A 13181-nucleotide genomic window follows, 5' to 3' on the forward strand; every position below is an offset into this window, starting at 1 on the left:
ACAGCACATGTCAGAACCAAAATCCACCCAAAGTGCTTTACTGACTGGTCAAGTCAAAGTTCATTGTAGGTCAATAACAAAATTTAATTCAACATCAATTTGATCTATTAAGTCCATTGCTAAAAAAATCACAAATTAGCCTCGGAGGGCATTACAGCTCACATTGTCCCTCTGTCCATGGATCCTCACAGCGGAAAACTCCACCCAAAAAACCCTTTAACGGGGGACTAAGAAATTGATGTCCAAGGATTTTAAATATAGTTATTTAATAGGGTAAGAGATTTATTTTCAAACTGAAAGAAAAATAACGTTTCTCTCTCTTTGCATTATCGCTAATAGACAGGGAAGAATGAAGGGAAGGACTTTGAAGAAAAAATGGTATTCACTGAGGCCATGTTTAGAAGACTGATAATCATGATGACTGTTTTTGTTTGTTTGTTTTGTTTAGTGTATTTGTCTTTTTGTTGGTTTTTTTTGCTCATTTTGTGGCATCTGTGGCATGTTGATGATTTATAATAAGTAAGGAATGTGTTGCATCTGTTGTGTATTGCTTTAATTATATATATATATATATATATATATATATATATATATATAGATAGATAGATAGATATATAAATATATATATATGTATATAAATATAGTATCACAAATTACAAATTAGGAGGTAGCACTGGGTTTGGATGGAAGATGTGAGCTCATCACCCACAAGCATTACTCCTGCATGATGTAATCTGTTGCATTTAAATGTCATTCAGCATTTGGAGAATATTTCTTCCACATTTTGGAATATTAGTTTATTTTCTAATGTATCTTTGCTAAAATAACAGGATTTTATGGTGTTTTTTTGTTGTTGTTTTTTTTTCAAAATATTACCTTTAGTTTCCAAATTATAGTTTGTATCGCCCGAGATTCATTGCCCTTTTAGGGTATGAATTCAACACTTTCTTCTTTATTCAATAGTTCATGTGGCAACTTCTAAAACATTTTATTAACAATTGATTCACTGCTTTCTTTTATGGTTTGCAGGATACATTTTTAATAAAGTGAAAAAACAAAAAAACTCTGATACAGTATGGTTTGAATGCTTGACACAAATCTAGTCTTTGGGCGGCCATGGCCCTTTTTGGGCCTGAAACTTCACATGTGGAGGTAATAAATGTTCATGGGAGCATCATCAAGTGTGCAGACTTTATTTTTGTACTTTTGTATCAATATTTGTTCTGTCCAGCACCTTGATTTAACTGCTTTTGCTTTTGTGTGCACTGCCAGACCTATTGAGCCCCATATTACTCATGATGCTGCACCATGGGAGTTTAAGTGCGTGCAAATGATTACTGAGTAGTAGGTGGCACCTTGTATGGTAGTCAAGTGTACATTTCAAGTCAAGTACATTTATAAATAATTATAAATAATACATTTAATTCCTGTTTTTCTACTATCATCTACACTGTGGTGACGCTACATTATCAATATCCTATTAGGGATAGTTTTAGTGAAGCAAATTAGTGTAGCAGCCTCCAAATCTGATGAACCAGGTAGCAAAACAATAATAAATCAGCAGTTCACAATAAAGATTTTAAGAAACCCTTAAGCCCTTTAATTGTCCTCCTCCCTGCTACTAACAGTTTTTCAGCTCAGGAGCTCTCTTAAGCACTAAGACGCTTTATAAATTACTTTTGTCTTTACAAGGACCAAATCTAAACTTTAAGGAAGAATTTTCTCTGCATTTCGTCACTCGGAGCAAAACTGTGCTAAGAAGCTTTGTGAATACAGCCCTTTTACAACCCAGCCAATCAGAGGACAGTCACCACCCTATGACTGAACAGCCAGTTGGAAGGGATATCTATGACAGGACGATATAAGGTGTGAAACACACACCTGCTGCTCACAGACTCCCGTCAACACACTGGAAACCATGAAGCTGACTGTGCTGCTGTGCTCCGCTCTGCTTCTCTCGCTCTCTGGTGAGTTCTTTCAGAGCTTAAAGCTGTCATCTTAACAACTTATTCTGATTCTCTTTCTGCTTCAGACACTTTTGTCCCTTTAAGGAAGAAATAGCTGAGAGTGTAGGAAGCTTCCACTTGTTCTTGAGGTAGTTTTCTCATATAGCAGGATGTTTCAGAAAAAAAAAGATATCAACTCACTTTTATCAGAAGATAGTGTTAAAGGACTCCAAATGATTCTCTGAGATGGAGTTTATTTTGTCAGTGTGTTATTCAGATACTGTAATGTTAAAGATCATTACAGCTGGTAATAAATGGTTAATCTACTCTACTTCTTCGCATGAAAAAAAAGCTCTAAAATATATATTGTGCATGGTCAAGATCTAAAAATCAAACTGAGATCATTTATGTGAGCAGAGGGGTTTTGCTGAATTAAAATAGAAAGAAAAGTAAAATAAATGTGTTTTTAACTTGTACTTTGACATAATGACGTCACTGTAGTGAAAACATGTTTCTCAGTCGTGGCTTTGTGAAAACACTAACTGTTTGCTTCAGACGTCATTTTCCCATGGCTGATTTGAACTGGTTTAAAGCAGACATGCTTATTACCAGCCAAATAGCACAGAGATAACACAGACACCTGATATAACCTGATAATAACCACAGATTCTGCTAACGTCAGGGTCTGTTCACATTGATTTCCCCTCTGAGTTTTAATAAGAGAGTTTAACTGACTGAAGTCATTACGTTCTACACCAGAATATGGTTTATTAAGAAGAAAGTTAAGGTTTTTCACGCTGAAGCCTGACAGGTGGTACTGATGCATTGTTCTCTCAGTCAGAAGTAGCACTTTTAGTTTCAACATTGTTTCCTCAAAAACACAAAGAGCAACAAAACAAGAAGAACATGAATCTTAGCTCGGTTACATTCTTCTAAGCAGAAAGCTGGTTACATGCATGACATTCTTACAGGGTGCACTGGGGTTGTGTCAGGGGCAAGGGAGAAAGAAACCTAATCTGAGTATCATTTATTCATTCGTTTTAAAAAATTAAGCCAAAAAAAAAACTTCTTTAATATTTGTTTCCAAAATCAAAATGATGAAAACAGATAACGACTTGTTTTTACAATTTTTGATTTTGTGCTCAAATTATTGGAAAAAACTGATTAAGTGTGTGTGTGTGTGTGTGTGTGTGTGTGTGTGTGTGTGTGTGTGTTTGTGTGTGTGTGTGTGTGTGTGTGTAGTCCTGTCCCTGGAGGCTAAGACTGTGACTCCAGACAGTGAGGACATGATGACATCTGGAGAACAAGAAGTTGCACAGGTGAGACTGCTTGGAGTAACCTGATTCTGTGTGTTTATTTTCATGACTGGTTTCAGATTGAAAAAAGATAAAAGGGCTAATTTTCAGAGGTATCCACTAACTGCTAGAACCGCTGCAAAATTCAACAGTCCCATGTCATCAGCTTAAAATGTTACTGAAATAATGGCCAAGACTGTTATATTGGAGTGCATTACTTTTAGTGAGCCTAATAAACTGGCAACTGGTTTACAATATATAACCGCCCCCAAAAGTCCTGGGGCCATTTTACAAAACGTTCTGAGAAAACTCTCACTAACTTAAATATTTCTACCAAGGACTCCTATCATGGGAGTGATTCAGGAAAATTATCAAAACAACTGGTGTGACTGACTGTCACACACACACCCTTATATGAGCCTGCAAAGTGTCGTGTGATCACAATGCTGCTGTTGCATTTTTTTCTGTTGCAAATATTTTTCTTTTGAGATCACTTTATGTCTAGTGTTATATTGTTATGGTGCTGGGTGGGAAATGTGGACACATCTCCAACAAAATCAACCACAAAAATTCTCCCAGCACCATCTAATCTGTAGTGTTACATTAACTCACTGGCATCCAGTGTTTGGAGAATATTTCACTTACCTCTTTGTCTTTCTGCTATTTTATCCTCAACTTAAGAAACTCTTAAGCCTCTTAAAAGTCCTATTTCAAAAGTCATAATTCTTAGCAATTTCTTAGAATTTCGTCTCAAGAAGTAACTCTTTGTTCTAGGAAGCTTTGTAAATATGGCCCCTGGAGGGGGATATTATAATTTATGTGTACAAGTTATGATTTTGTGAGAACATACAACTGGGTTCCACAAGAAATTGACTTACGTGTGCACACGATAACAATATCACCTTTTATATAAAAGAGTTGGATCTCATATGGAATTTCTTAATAAAGTGACTACCTATCACAAGTTGGTTTGAATCCTGCAATGTTTGGATTATTGCTGGATCCAAAATGTCTATAAATGAGTCACAGATCATAGTCAGCAGTACTGCCAGGGTTTAAATTGGAACAAAGCAAAGAGCTCATATCAGTCCTGATCTAGAGTCTCTGCACAGGCTAAGATATTTGTCCTCATATATTACTGTCTAAGGACTTGCTCCTGACTCATTCAGTCAACCTTTATTTAAATCTCAAGGAAGAAAACACAAAGAACAAACAACAACAGGACGAACACCATTAAAAACAATTCCATTCAGAAGCGGAGTAATTGGTAATGATAGATTCAAACTGGCCCATAGTAACTATTATGTTGAATTTGAATGTAAGTTGTAGGATGTTCCAGGTAGATGCAGCAGAAAAACCACAAGAAGTTTTTCCAAATTCAGCATTTGTCTGGGAAACATTGAGCATTTAAGCAATCAGTTGAACATGAAGAATAATTAAATCTTATGTGACCAGTTTAATAAAGTGCTTTAGTATGGTGCTATGCTGCCTTTCAAGACTTAATAAAACGAAAAGAATGCTCTTCTGACAAATAAAGGTAGCCAGATAAAGAATAGATAAAGGATTCCTTGGATCTCTTCCCCACAGAGATTCTGCCACTGACAGTAACAAACAGAAAGACAAAGACCCACAGTGACGCTGCTCTCTATAGCTCTGAGGCTGTATTCACAAAGTTTCCTAGCACAAGGAGTTGCTCCAGTGACAAAATTCTATGAAAATTCTTAGAATGAAGACATTTTCAAAACAATACCCATTAAAGTTAAGACTAGATCCAGGTAAAATAAGACAGCTCACACTGAGGTAAAAACCTTTGGATTAAAGAGGAGGTACTTTAAGAGGCTTAAGAAATTCTTAAGCAGAGGAGAAAATGGTTGAGTACAACGAGGAAGGAGAAATATTTTTTTAAACGCTGGATGACAATGAGTAAAATAAATGTCACCAATTAGATGGTGCAGGGATAATGTTTGTGGTTGATCTCATTAGAGACATGTTTCCCAGCCAACACAATAATGATATAACACTAGCAACTGGTGTTATATCAACTTGAAATTTGCAAGAGTGCAGCATTGTGATCACACAGACAGAGCTTTCACATTCTTATATTGTGGCACAGTTCATTTAATTTCCACTGGATGTCAACACCTTGCAGGCTTACAAAGGGCATGTCTGTGACAACCAATCACATCTATTAAAAGAATACATCATTCCAACACGTTCTCATTCCAACTTATCACATGTTGCAGCTTTGCAGTGGACTTCCTATATATCACGCTTTAGGTATCCCTTTGCGTCTGCTATTTACATTCCGGGATGCTGCTACCTTGATGTCAAAAAATGCAGATGGTAGGATAACAGCATGCAACAACAGCACATGGGAACCAAAGTAGGACCGTCAACAATGTCATTCACTGCACCTCGCACACATATATTCCGTCATTACGGCAGTATTTAAAACCGGTGCTATCCAACTGTCCGCTGGCATATAATAACACCGCAACTGGTTCTGTTCATCTGCCTTCTCTCCTAACACAGTCCAGCAGCATTTCATGCACACACAAAAGGTGCGTTTTGGCATCACACACTTATGCCAAAAGCACGGACAAAGCAATGCTATTTTACACGTTTGGAATGAGAACAGGCTGATCATACCTGCAACGGGGTCAACCACGCCTCCTCACTAAGGTGAAAGCTTTTGTCCCTTTCTTGCTCTGAGTTGCTCTGAAACCTTTTCTAAATCCCTTGTAAGCTAGGACTCCTTGCTAGCAATCTTTGGCTAAGTAAGGCGCCCTCTTAGTGTGCTCAGAATGCTTGTGAACACCTCCCCTGGAGGTAAACTGAAGAATTTCTTGTCTGTGAATCTGAGGACAGAAACATCAAAGCAGCATCATCATCTAATGCCTGTTGAACACAGACGAATGAGCAAGTCCAACAAGTACAGTTTTTGTCAGAGTATTATTAAATGAACAATGACTCATATGTAAGTGACTGAGTGTCTAATCTATAATCATGTGACTACCTGTGTTTGTGTCCAGAATGGCTGTAAGATGTATAAAGCAGGAACCTGTACCAGGGAGTACGATCCAGTATGTGGCAGTGATGGAAAAACCTACAGCACTGAATGTGTTCTCTGCCAGAAGAATAGGCATGTAGCACACACACACACACACACACACACACACACACATACACACACACACACACACACACACACACACACACACACACACACACACACACACACACAGATGCATATATGCATATATGGAGTATAATTGTCGCAATATAATTTGCATACGTATGTGAGGGGTTGTGAAACTGTATCTCATTTGATCGTGTGTCAGTCTGCTCTCCCAGTCTCTCTGGTTGTTTTGGCCTCTGAGCACTTTGGTTACTTGCCAGCCAGTTTGGACTGACAGGAACAGGCTGCATCAGGATGCACCACACCAGGGTGTCAAGGTCATGTCTTTCATAAAGATAAAGTCTGCTCAGGGAAAAAAGTAATTTAATTAATATGAAATTGATGACCAAATTACTCTTTAGGACACTATGTGATTTAAAACGTTTGTGTCTGTATGCCTTATTGTTTAGCCCACATTTTCTATTATTGTTGGCATGTAGTTCTGCTCTGTAGATAATTAAGATTAAGAGTAAAATACACCTTTATTGGTCCCCAGGGAGTAAATTTACTTGTTGCAGCAGTACAATGACATACTTTACAAACTAAAATAACAACAAAATAAAATGAAAACTATATAAGAGTACTGCAGACCAAAAGTGAGATTAATAGCAAAGTACAACAATATATATAATACCTATTTGCCAATAACACCATTATTGTTATTATTACAGTAAACCCAATATCAGGCTCATTAGATTTCTGAAGGCAGCTTTCTAACAATTTTTCTAATAATGATTATTATTATTATAATGATTGTTATAATTTTCTATGTTAAAATTATTGAAAGTTCAGAAAATTAAACTAGAAACTAGAGGTTGACACTTGACGCTAACATGGCCACTATGACTTATGACCATTAGATACTTTATATTAATCTGACTCTCAGTATTACTCTATAGATTATTTGTCAACCAATTTAATGTGATTTTAGTCAAGGTTCAAGGTTACTTTATATGTCTCCATAGGGGGAAAATTGTTTCGGGTAAAGGGAGCAGCTGCATCAAACCAAACATCATAGAAGAGGGCATAGAAACAACACATAGAAACATTAAATAGGACACGTGCAAACTTTAGCTCTCTTACACACTCAAATACAGCACATGCCACATTGAGTCAGCTGCTTACAGCACATCTTATAGCGTCTTTGTTTCTGTATGTTGTCCATTAGCAGTCAGTTAGTGCTTTTAAAGATAACGCAAACACCAAACACTGCTCTTTGTCTCCATCTGGTGGTTCTAAAAAAGACCACAACTTTTATTTTGAAAGTTGAAGGGAGGGTTTAACAGGATGGCCCTTCACTTCCAGATAAAATGAAATACATGAACCAGTTTTAATTTGGAATTTGTGTTCAAAAGAGTCAGACTACTAAAGTGAGCACAAGCAGCTCTGATCATTATGAGCACGAGAATCCTGGCGCAAATGTATTCCTCCTGTTCCTCTTGCATGCTCTGTATCATGATTCTGCCCTCCCTCAAATCTAACTCCACTCTTATACATCCATGCAGAGATAAACCTGCTGCAGGCTACATACTGAAAATGTAGTTAAACCTGCATGCTGCAGTCACCACCGTAGAGATCTGCACAACCTGTTAGTAATAATCACTTTGTTCCCTGCCAGCTTTAACACTATGATATATTTGTTTACAGAATGTATTTTTTTCATTGACAAACACCCAATGAAAAAATACAGATGAGGATTATGGACATCTATTATAATAATGTTACCCACAAACAGAAAATTTACTTTATGATGTCAAAGTCGACTTCTTGTTCAAGTTATTTGAGAACACAATATGACACTGATAGCAGTGTTGAAAAAACTTTGGAACACCTGTTTCTCCCTGTTGTTGAGGCTTTCTTTCTGGATGTATTATTGCTACAATAATACCCCCAAACACACACATGTGCTCTCTCTCTCTCTCTCTCTCGCTCTTGCTATCTCTATCTCTGTCTCTCTCTCTCTCACACACACACACACACACAAACACACACAAAAAACCACCTACAATATGTTCTAACACCATGACCTGTTTTTACAGACTGGAGGAGAAGAATGTGACAGTGAAAGGAAAAGGAGAGTGCCCTTCTTAACTGAAAGTGCTGCGCAGTCTCACTCTCTCTCTCTCTCTCTCTCTCTCTCTCTCACACACACACACACACACACACACACACACACAAATCATATCCATACTTGTATCTGACATTCTCAATAAAGTTACAAGCTGCAGCATGTCTCCTTTGAATTTGTATTTCAGCTCATGAAACAAACTTGTGAAAATCTGTGTTAGTTAGTGCTTGTCCTTTTCCAAAATAATCCATCTACCTGACAGGAGTGGCATAGCCAGATGCTGATTAACTGATTAACCCTTTGCAACCTGGAGCGATATCACTTTTCTTGTGCTGCTTTCAAATTCCGTTCAAAAGTATTTTTTTAGAAACTCTTTTTTTTTTTACATGGAAAATAAACAACAAACACATAGACTGCAATACTCTAATTTTGGGGTTATTTCTTCTTGTGTTGCTCATTGTCTTCTCCCTGTGTTTTTGAAAGTAATAAAGTCAATCTGCTCAGGTTTCAAAGGGTCAAACAGCATCATTACCACACAGATGCAGCTTGAGAATGTCTCAGTAAAAGGACACCAAAATGTGCAGTTTGGTCACACATCACAATGCCACAGATGTGAAAAATGTCCATCAGAGGTGTTGCTGCTGAACTGAATGGATATTTCTCAAGTTGGCAGTGCATTCACTTGGTCTATAAGGCAGCCCAGTGCCTCCACATATAGACTCTTCACCTGCAAGATCCTCTGAGACCAGCCAGTGGGATCATTGTCCCTGAGATGTTTCTGACAGTTGTGCATAGATTCTTTGGTGGCAAACCAACTGTTGCATCAGCTGTTCAGGTGGCTGCTCTCAGGTGATCCTGCAGGTAATGATGCTGGATGTGGAGGTCCTGAACTGAATACATCAATCTTGTGTTTTAGCATTTATTGAATAAACCATATGTCATGTTAACTCTTTGACAATGTGCATAAAATAAACACAACTGGCAATGTTTCCTGGTGGGAAGTTGGTGAGGGATCATGTCCACTTCTTCGTATCTGCATGGATCTTGGAGAGATATCATCAGGGGCGTTTCATGAATTTTAGGACATTGGGGGTTTAGCTGGGACCTCAGTAGGCGGTTCCATGGGGATCCTTCCCTTTAATGAGCAAACTCTGTTGATTTTTTTAATGCAGTCTAGCATCTTATTTATACTTGAAAACCATTTTTAAATCAGTTATGAATTGTGATTTTATTTTTGGTCAGTTCAGTTTCAGTTGAAGATCTTTTTTTTGAACATGCTAAATAAAAAGGGGAAAATCAAAATGTAAATCAGATTTAAACACCGGAATTTACATAAGACATATTCAGTAAACATCATGGGTATTCTATATACAAAAGGGAGTAGGAGGAAGTGAACACTTACATAAAAAACTCAACATGAACTCCCACTGCCCTTGTATTCACAATACACACCTCAATCAAATCAAGCACAAATTAAACAGTTAAGACAAAATAAGTACTGTTAGTAATCAGTAGTGAGTACAGAGTACTTTCCGACTGCTATCATTAAAACATATTGACTAGACTTGTAAAAATAGTTAAATGTATGTATTTGTGTTAACAGTGGTGAAGTACAAATATGAGCAAAATGACAGATTATTAAGATCCAGGGCTCTTTTTACTATTAGGTCTGTTCTTATTTTTTGAAAAAGAAAAAAGGCTATATATTTAGATCCAGGGCTACTTATTAAACATTCAGGCCTGAAGCATCAGATGACCAGGCCTAACAATGCCACTGGATAGCATTAACATTTGCACAGGAAAAGCAATACTTCACTACAGCGAAACTCCTCACTTGCTGCTGAAATGACGTAGCTGGGGTAGCCACATGAAAAACAAGGAGGTACATGCAGTCCATATGCTCTCCTTATCAACAACCAAGACTGCATGGCCTTTGAAAATGTGTAGACCATGAGAGGACCTAATAAATATATTTTAAAGAAATGTAGTGAATTGCTATTGCCTAAATGGCACAGCATATTAAGGGTAGAGATGGCAATTTCTGCACTGAAGATCGAACTGTTTTGAAACGTTTTGTCACTTCTGTTTTCGGTGTGGAGCTCAAGACGGGTTTCGAAACATCACGTGATCACGTCAATCCCAGACAAAGGGTTGTAAACTCAAGGACTGCAGGAAATGCAGTGTTATGTTACTTAAATTGAGAGATTTGTGAGAATAGATAGATAGATATTGTGTTTATTATATATAATTTAATATTATTATTAATTTTATTCTGTGTGTGGTCACAGAATGTTACACTCACATTCATATCATCACGCAGTGCAAATTAACCTCTTAAAACCTGAAAAAATTAGTGTGATTTCTTTCAAAAACATGGGAAAAGGGCAATGAGAAACTTGGCAAGATAAAATTATATTTAAAATAGTAAAAAATAAAATTATATATATATATATATATATATATATATATATATATATATATATATATATATATATATATATATATATATATATATATATAAAATGATGATGATAATAATTGATAATAATAATTATTATTATTTAGATATAATTTAACCCTTTTCATTCTTCATTTTTTTGATAATTTTGGTTGTGTTAATGCAAATGGCATGAATTTTGGCGAGATAGTGTATTTAGTTTAATCAGTGAATTTCCAGCTCAGCTCCTACAATAAGTGTTAAATACACCGTGGATACCAAATTGTTACATTTAAACTGTTAAGGTAAAACAATGCTCCATTGAAACCCATTCAAACTGTAATTTTTGATTCCACAGCCATCAAAGCATAAAAAGATGCATTGTATTAATTCTGGGTGTCATTCATTTTACCATTAAATTGCAATCAACTAACTGTAGCATAGGACAGTAGGATAGGCATATTTGCATGACACCTATTTAGGTAGAATTTGGGCTCAGGAAAAGGAAGCTTTCAACACAAACGTTAGGTAATGACTGCAATGCCAGCCTCTGCCAGTGGATGCCAATATTGAGTGAATAGCTTTTGAAATGTTTAGAGACATTTCGAAACAATGGTTTGAAAGTGTTGAAATGTTTTTGAGTTTTGAATCTGCCATCTCTAATTAAGGGAGTCTTCAGACATTGTGAACTGAAAGGCAATCCTGCTTGGTATAATTTGAAAATGTGCTGTGTTGTTAAGTGTTGTACTTCTTGTTTCCTGATCCACTGTTTTCTGTCAGGGTTGGCTCTGTAGCACCTGCAGTGTGACACTCTTTAAGAAGATGAGTATCCGCAGTTGACGTATGAATTTAAAGTGTAAAAGAAAGAAGTTTACAGTAACATATTTTCACGTCCTTTAAGGTTAGACCTGTGCAAACTGTCACAGAGAAGTTGTGAAGCTCTGGCTCGGTTCTGAGCTCTCAGGCTTCAGATCTGAAAGAGCTGATTTGAGTAACAATGACCTGGAGCATACAGGAGTGAAGCTGCTCTCGGCTGGACTGATGAGTCCACACTGTACTCTGGACACTGTCAGGTGATGTCTTTTTTTTTTCTTTCAACAAATATGTTGTATCACCAGTGAGCAGGACCAGTCTAAGAAGGTAGAAGGTAAATTTGTCCTTGATCTTGCTACATCTCTGGAGTTCTCCAGTTGCTCAGGCATGTTGCTGCTGATGTCATCACACAATTCCTGCAGTGCATTGTTTTAATTTTCATCAGAGTCTTGTGTCCTGTTGGCTCTGAACAGGATCCACCCATCCACATCCAGTGCAACGGCTAAATCCGGGATGTTAGGGGTTAACCATGTCTCTGTGAAGATGTGTGCAGAGCAGTCTCTGATCTCCCATTGCTGAGTGAGCCTCAATCACATCTAATCCACTTTATTCTCCTGTGACTGGACATTAGCCAGAAGAAGGCTTAGTAGAGGAACAGCTCTTGGTCCAAGTCGGGTCAGTCTCGCCCTGATGCTGGCTCTCCTCACTCTCTTTGTCTGAAGCTTTTGATTTAGTTTCTCTCCTCTGGTTTGACTGGCCGCTCGGATTGTGATGTTGGTGGAGATCCTCTGGCAGTCTGCTGCGTTCATTCCAAACCCCACACAACTTTTCCCAATGTTGATGAGTGGTTCTCTATTGTAGAAAAGTCTTGCTTCAGCAGCACGGAACATGAAGTCGAAAAAATAGGAATATATAGCAAAAAAAGTAGCAAGGATTTGAGGAGCTACTGGCTGCTGCATCTACATACGCTGCTGTCATCATAACAAAAAGCAAAGCAAACAAATCAGACTATTTGTACATTGTGAGATCTTGCAAAAACATGGATTTATCCAAAGAGGGACTGCAAAAGCTGGTTATCCTTGTCATTCTGCCTGGTCATACCATGTTTTCCATGTGTCCTGCTGTTTAAACATGAATTAAATGCACTGACTCAGTACTTGCTCCAGTGTGTCACAAGTTAAAACCTGTGAGCCAACTCTGCCTGGTCACATAAAGTACCTCAGGATTCATTTGAGTGAACATACCCAATGTTTTTAGTATTTCCATGCAATCTTTCTACAGTTCTTAGATCAACAAGTTATAAAGATTTTTTAACTAAATGTTTCAGAACTTTTTATACGGACTGATTAAAAACAGGCTGAGTGAGCTATCTAACTAACTTTGTAGTGTCAAGCACAGAAGAGGCATTTTAAGTCTGTCATGTCTGAGTTTGAGGATATTCTGG

At 37.3% G+C, this 13181-nt stretch overlaps 1 protein-coding gene across 1 annotated transcript; it reads left to right on the forward strand.

Moving 5' to 3' along the window:
• Positions 1 to 1826: 1826 nt before the first annotated feature.
• LOC121947912 (serine protease inhibitor Kazal-type 1-like) lies at positions 1827 to 8646 on the forward strand. Its single transcript, XM_042493100.2, has 4 exons — positions 1827 to 1967; positions 3189 to 3265; positions 6274 to 6383; positions 8459 to 8646. Exons 1-4 carry the CDS (start codon positions 1919 to 1921, stop codon positions 8508 to 8510), a joined length of 288 nt encoding a protein of 95 aa, XP_042349034.1. The 5' UTR covers positions 1827 to 1918; the 3' UTR covers positions 8511 to 8646.
• The last annotated feature ends 4535 nt before the right edge of the window (positions 8647 to 13181 follow it).

The sequence above is a fragment of the Plectropomus leopardus genome, chromosome 8, assembly GCF_026936395.1.
Source record: "Plectropomus leopardus strain MGB_pleo_1.0 chromosome 8, ASM2693639v1, whole genome shotgun sequence".
Lineage (NCBI taxonomy): Eukaryota > Metazoa > Chordata > Actinopteri > Perciformes > Serranidae > Plectropomus > Plectropomus leopardus.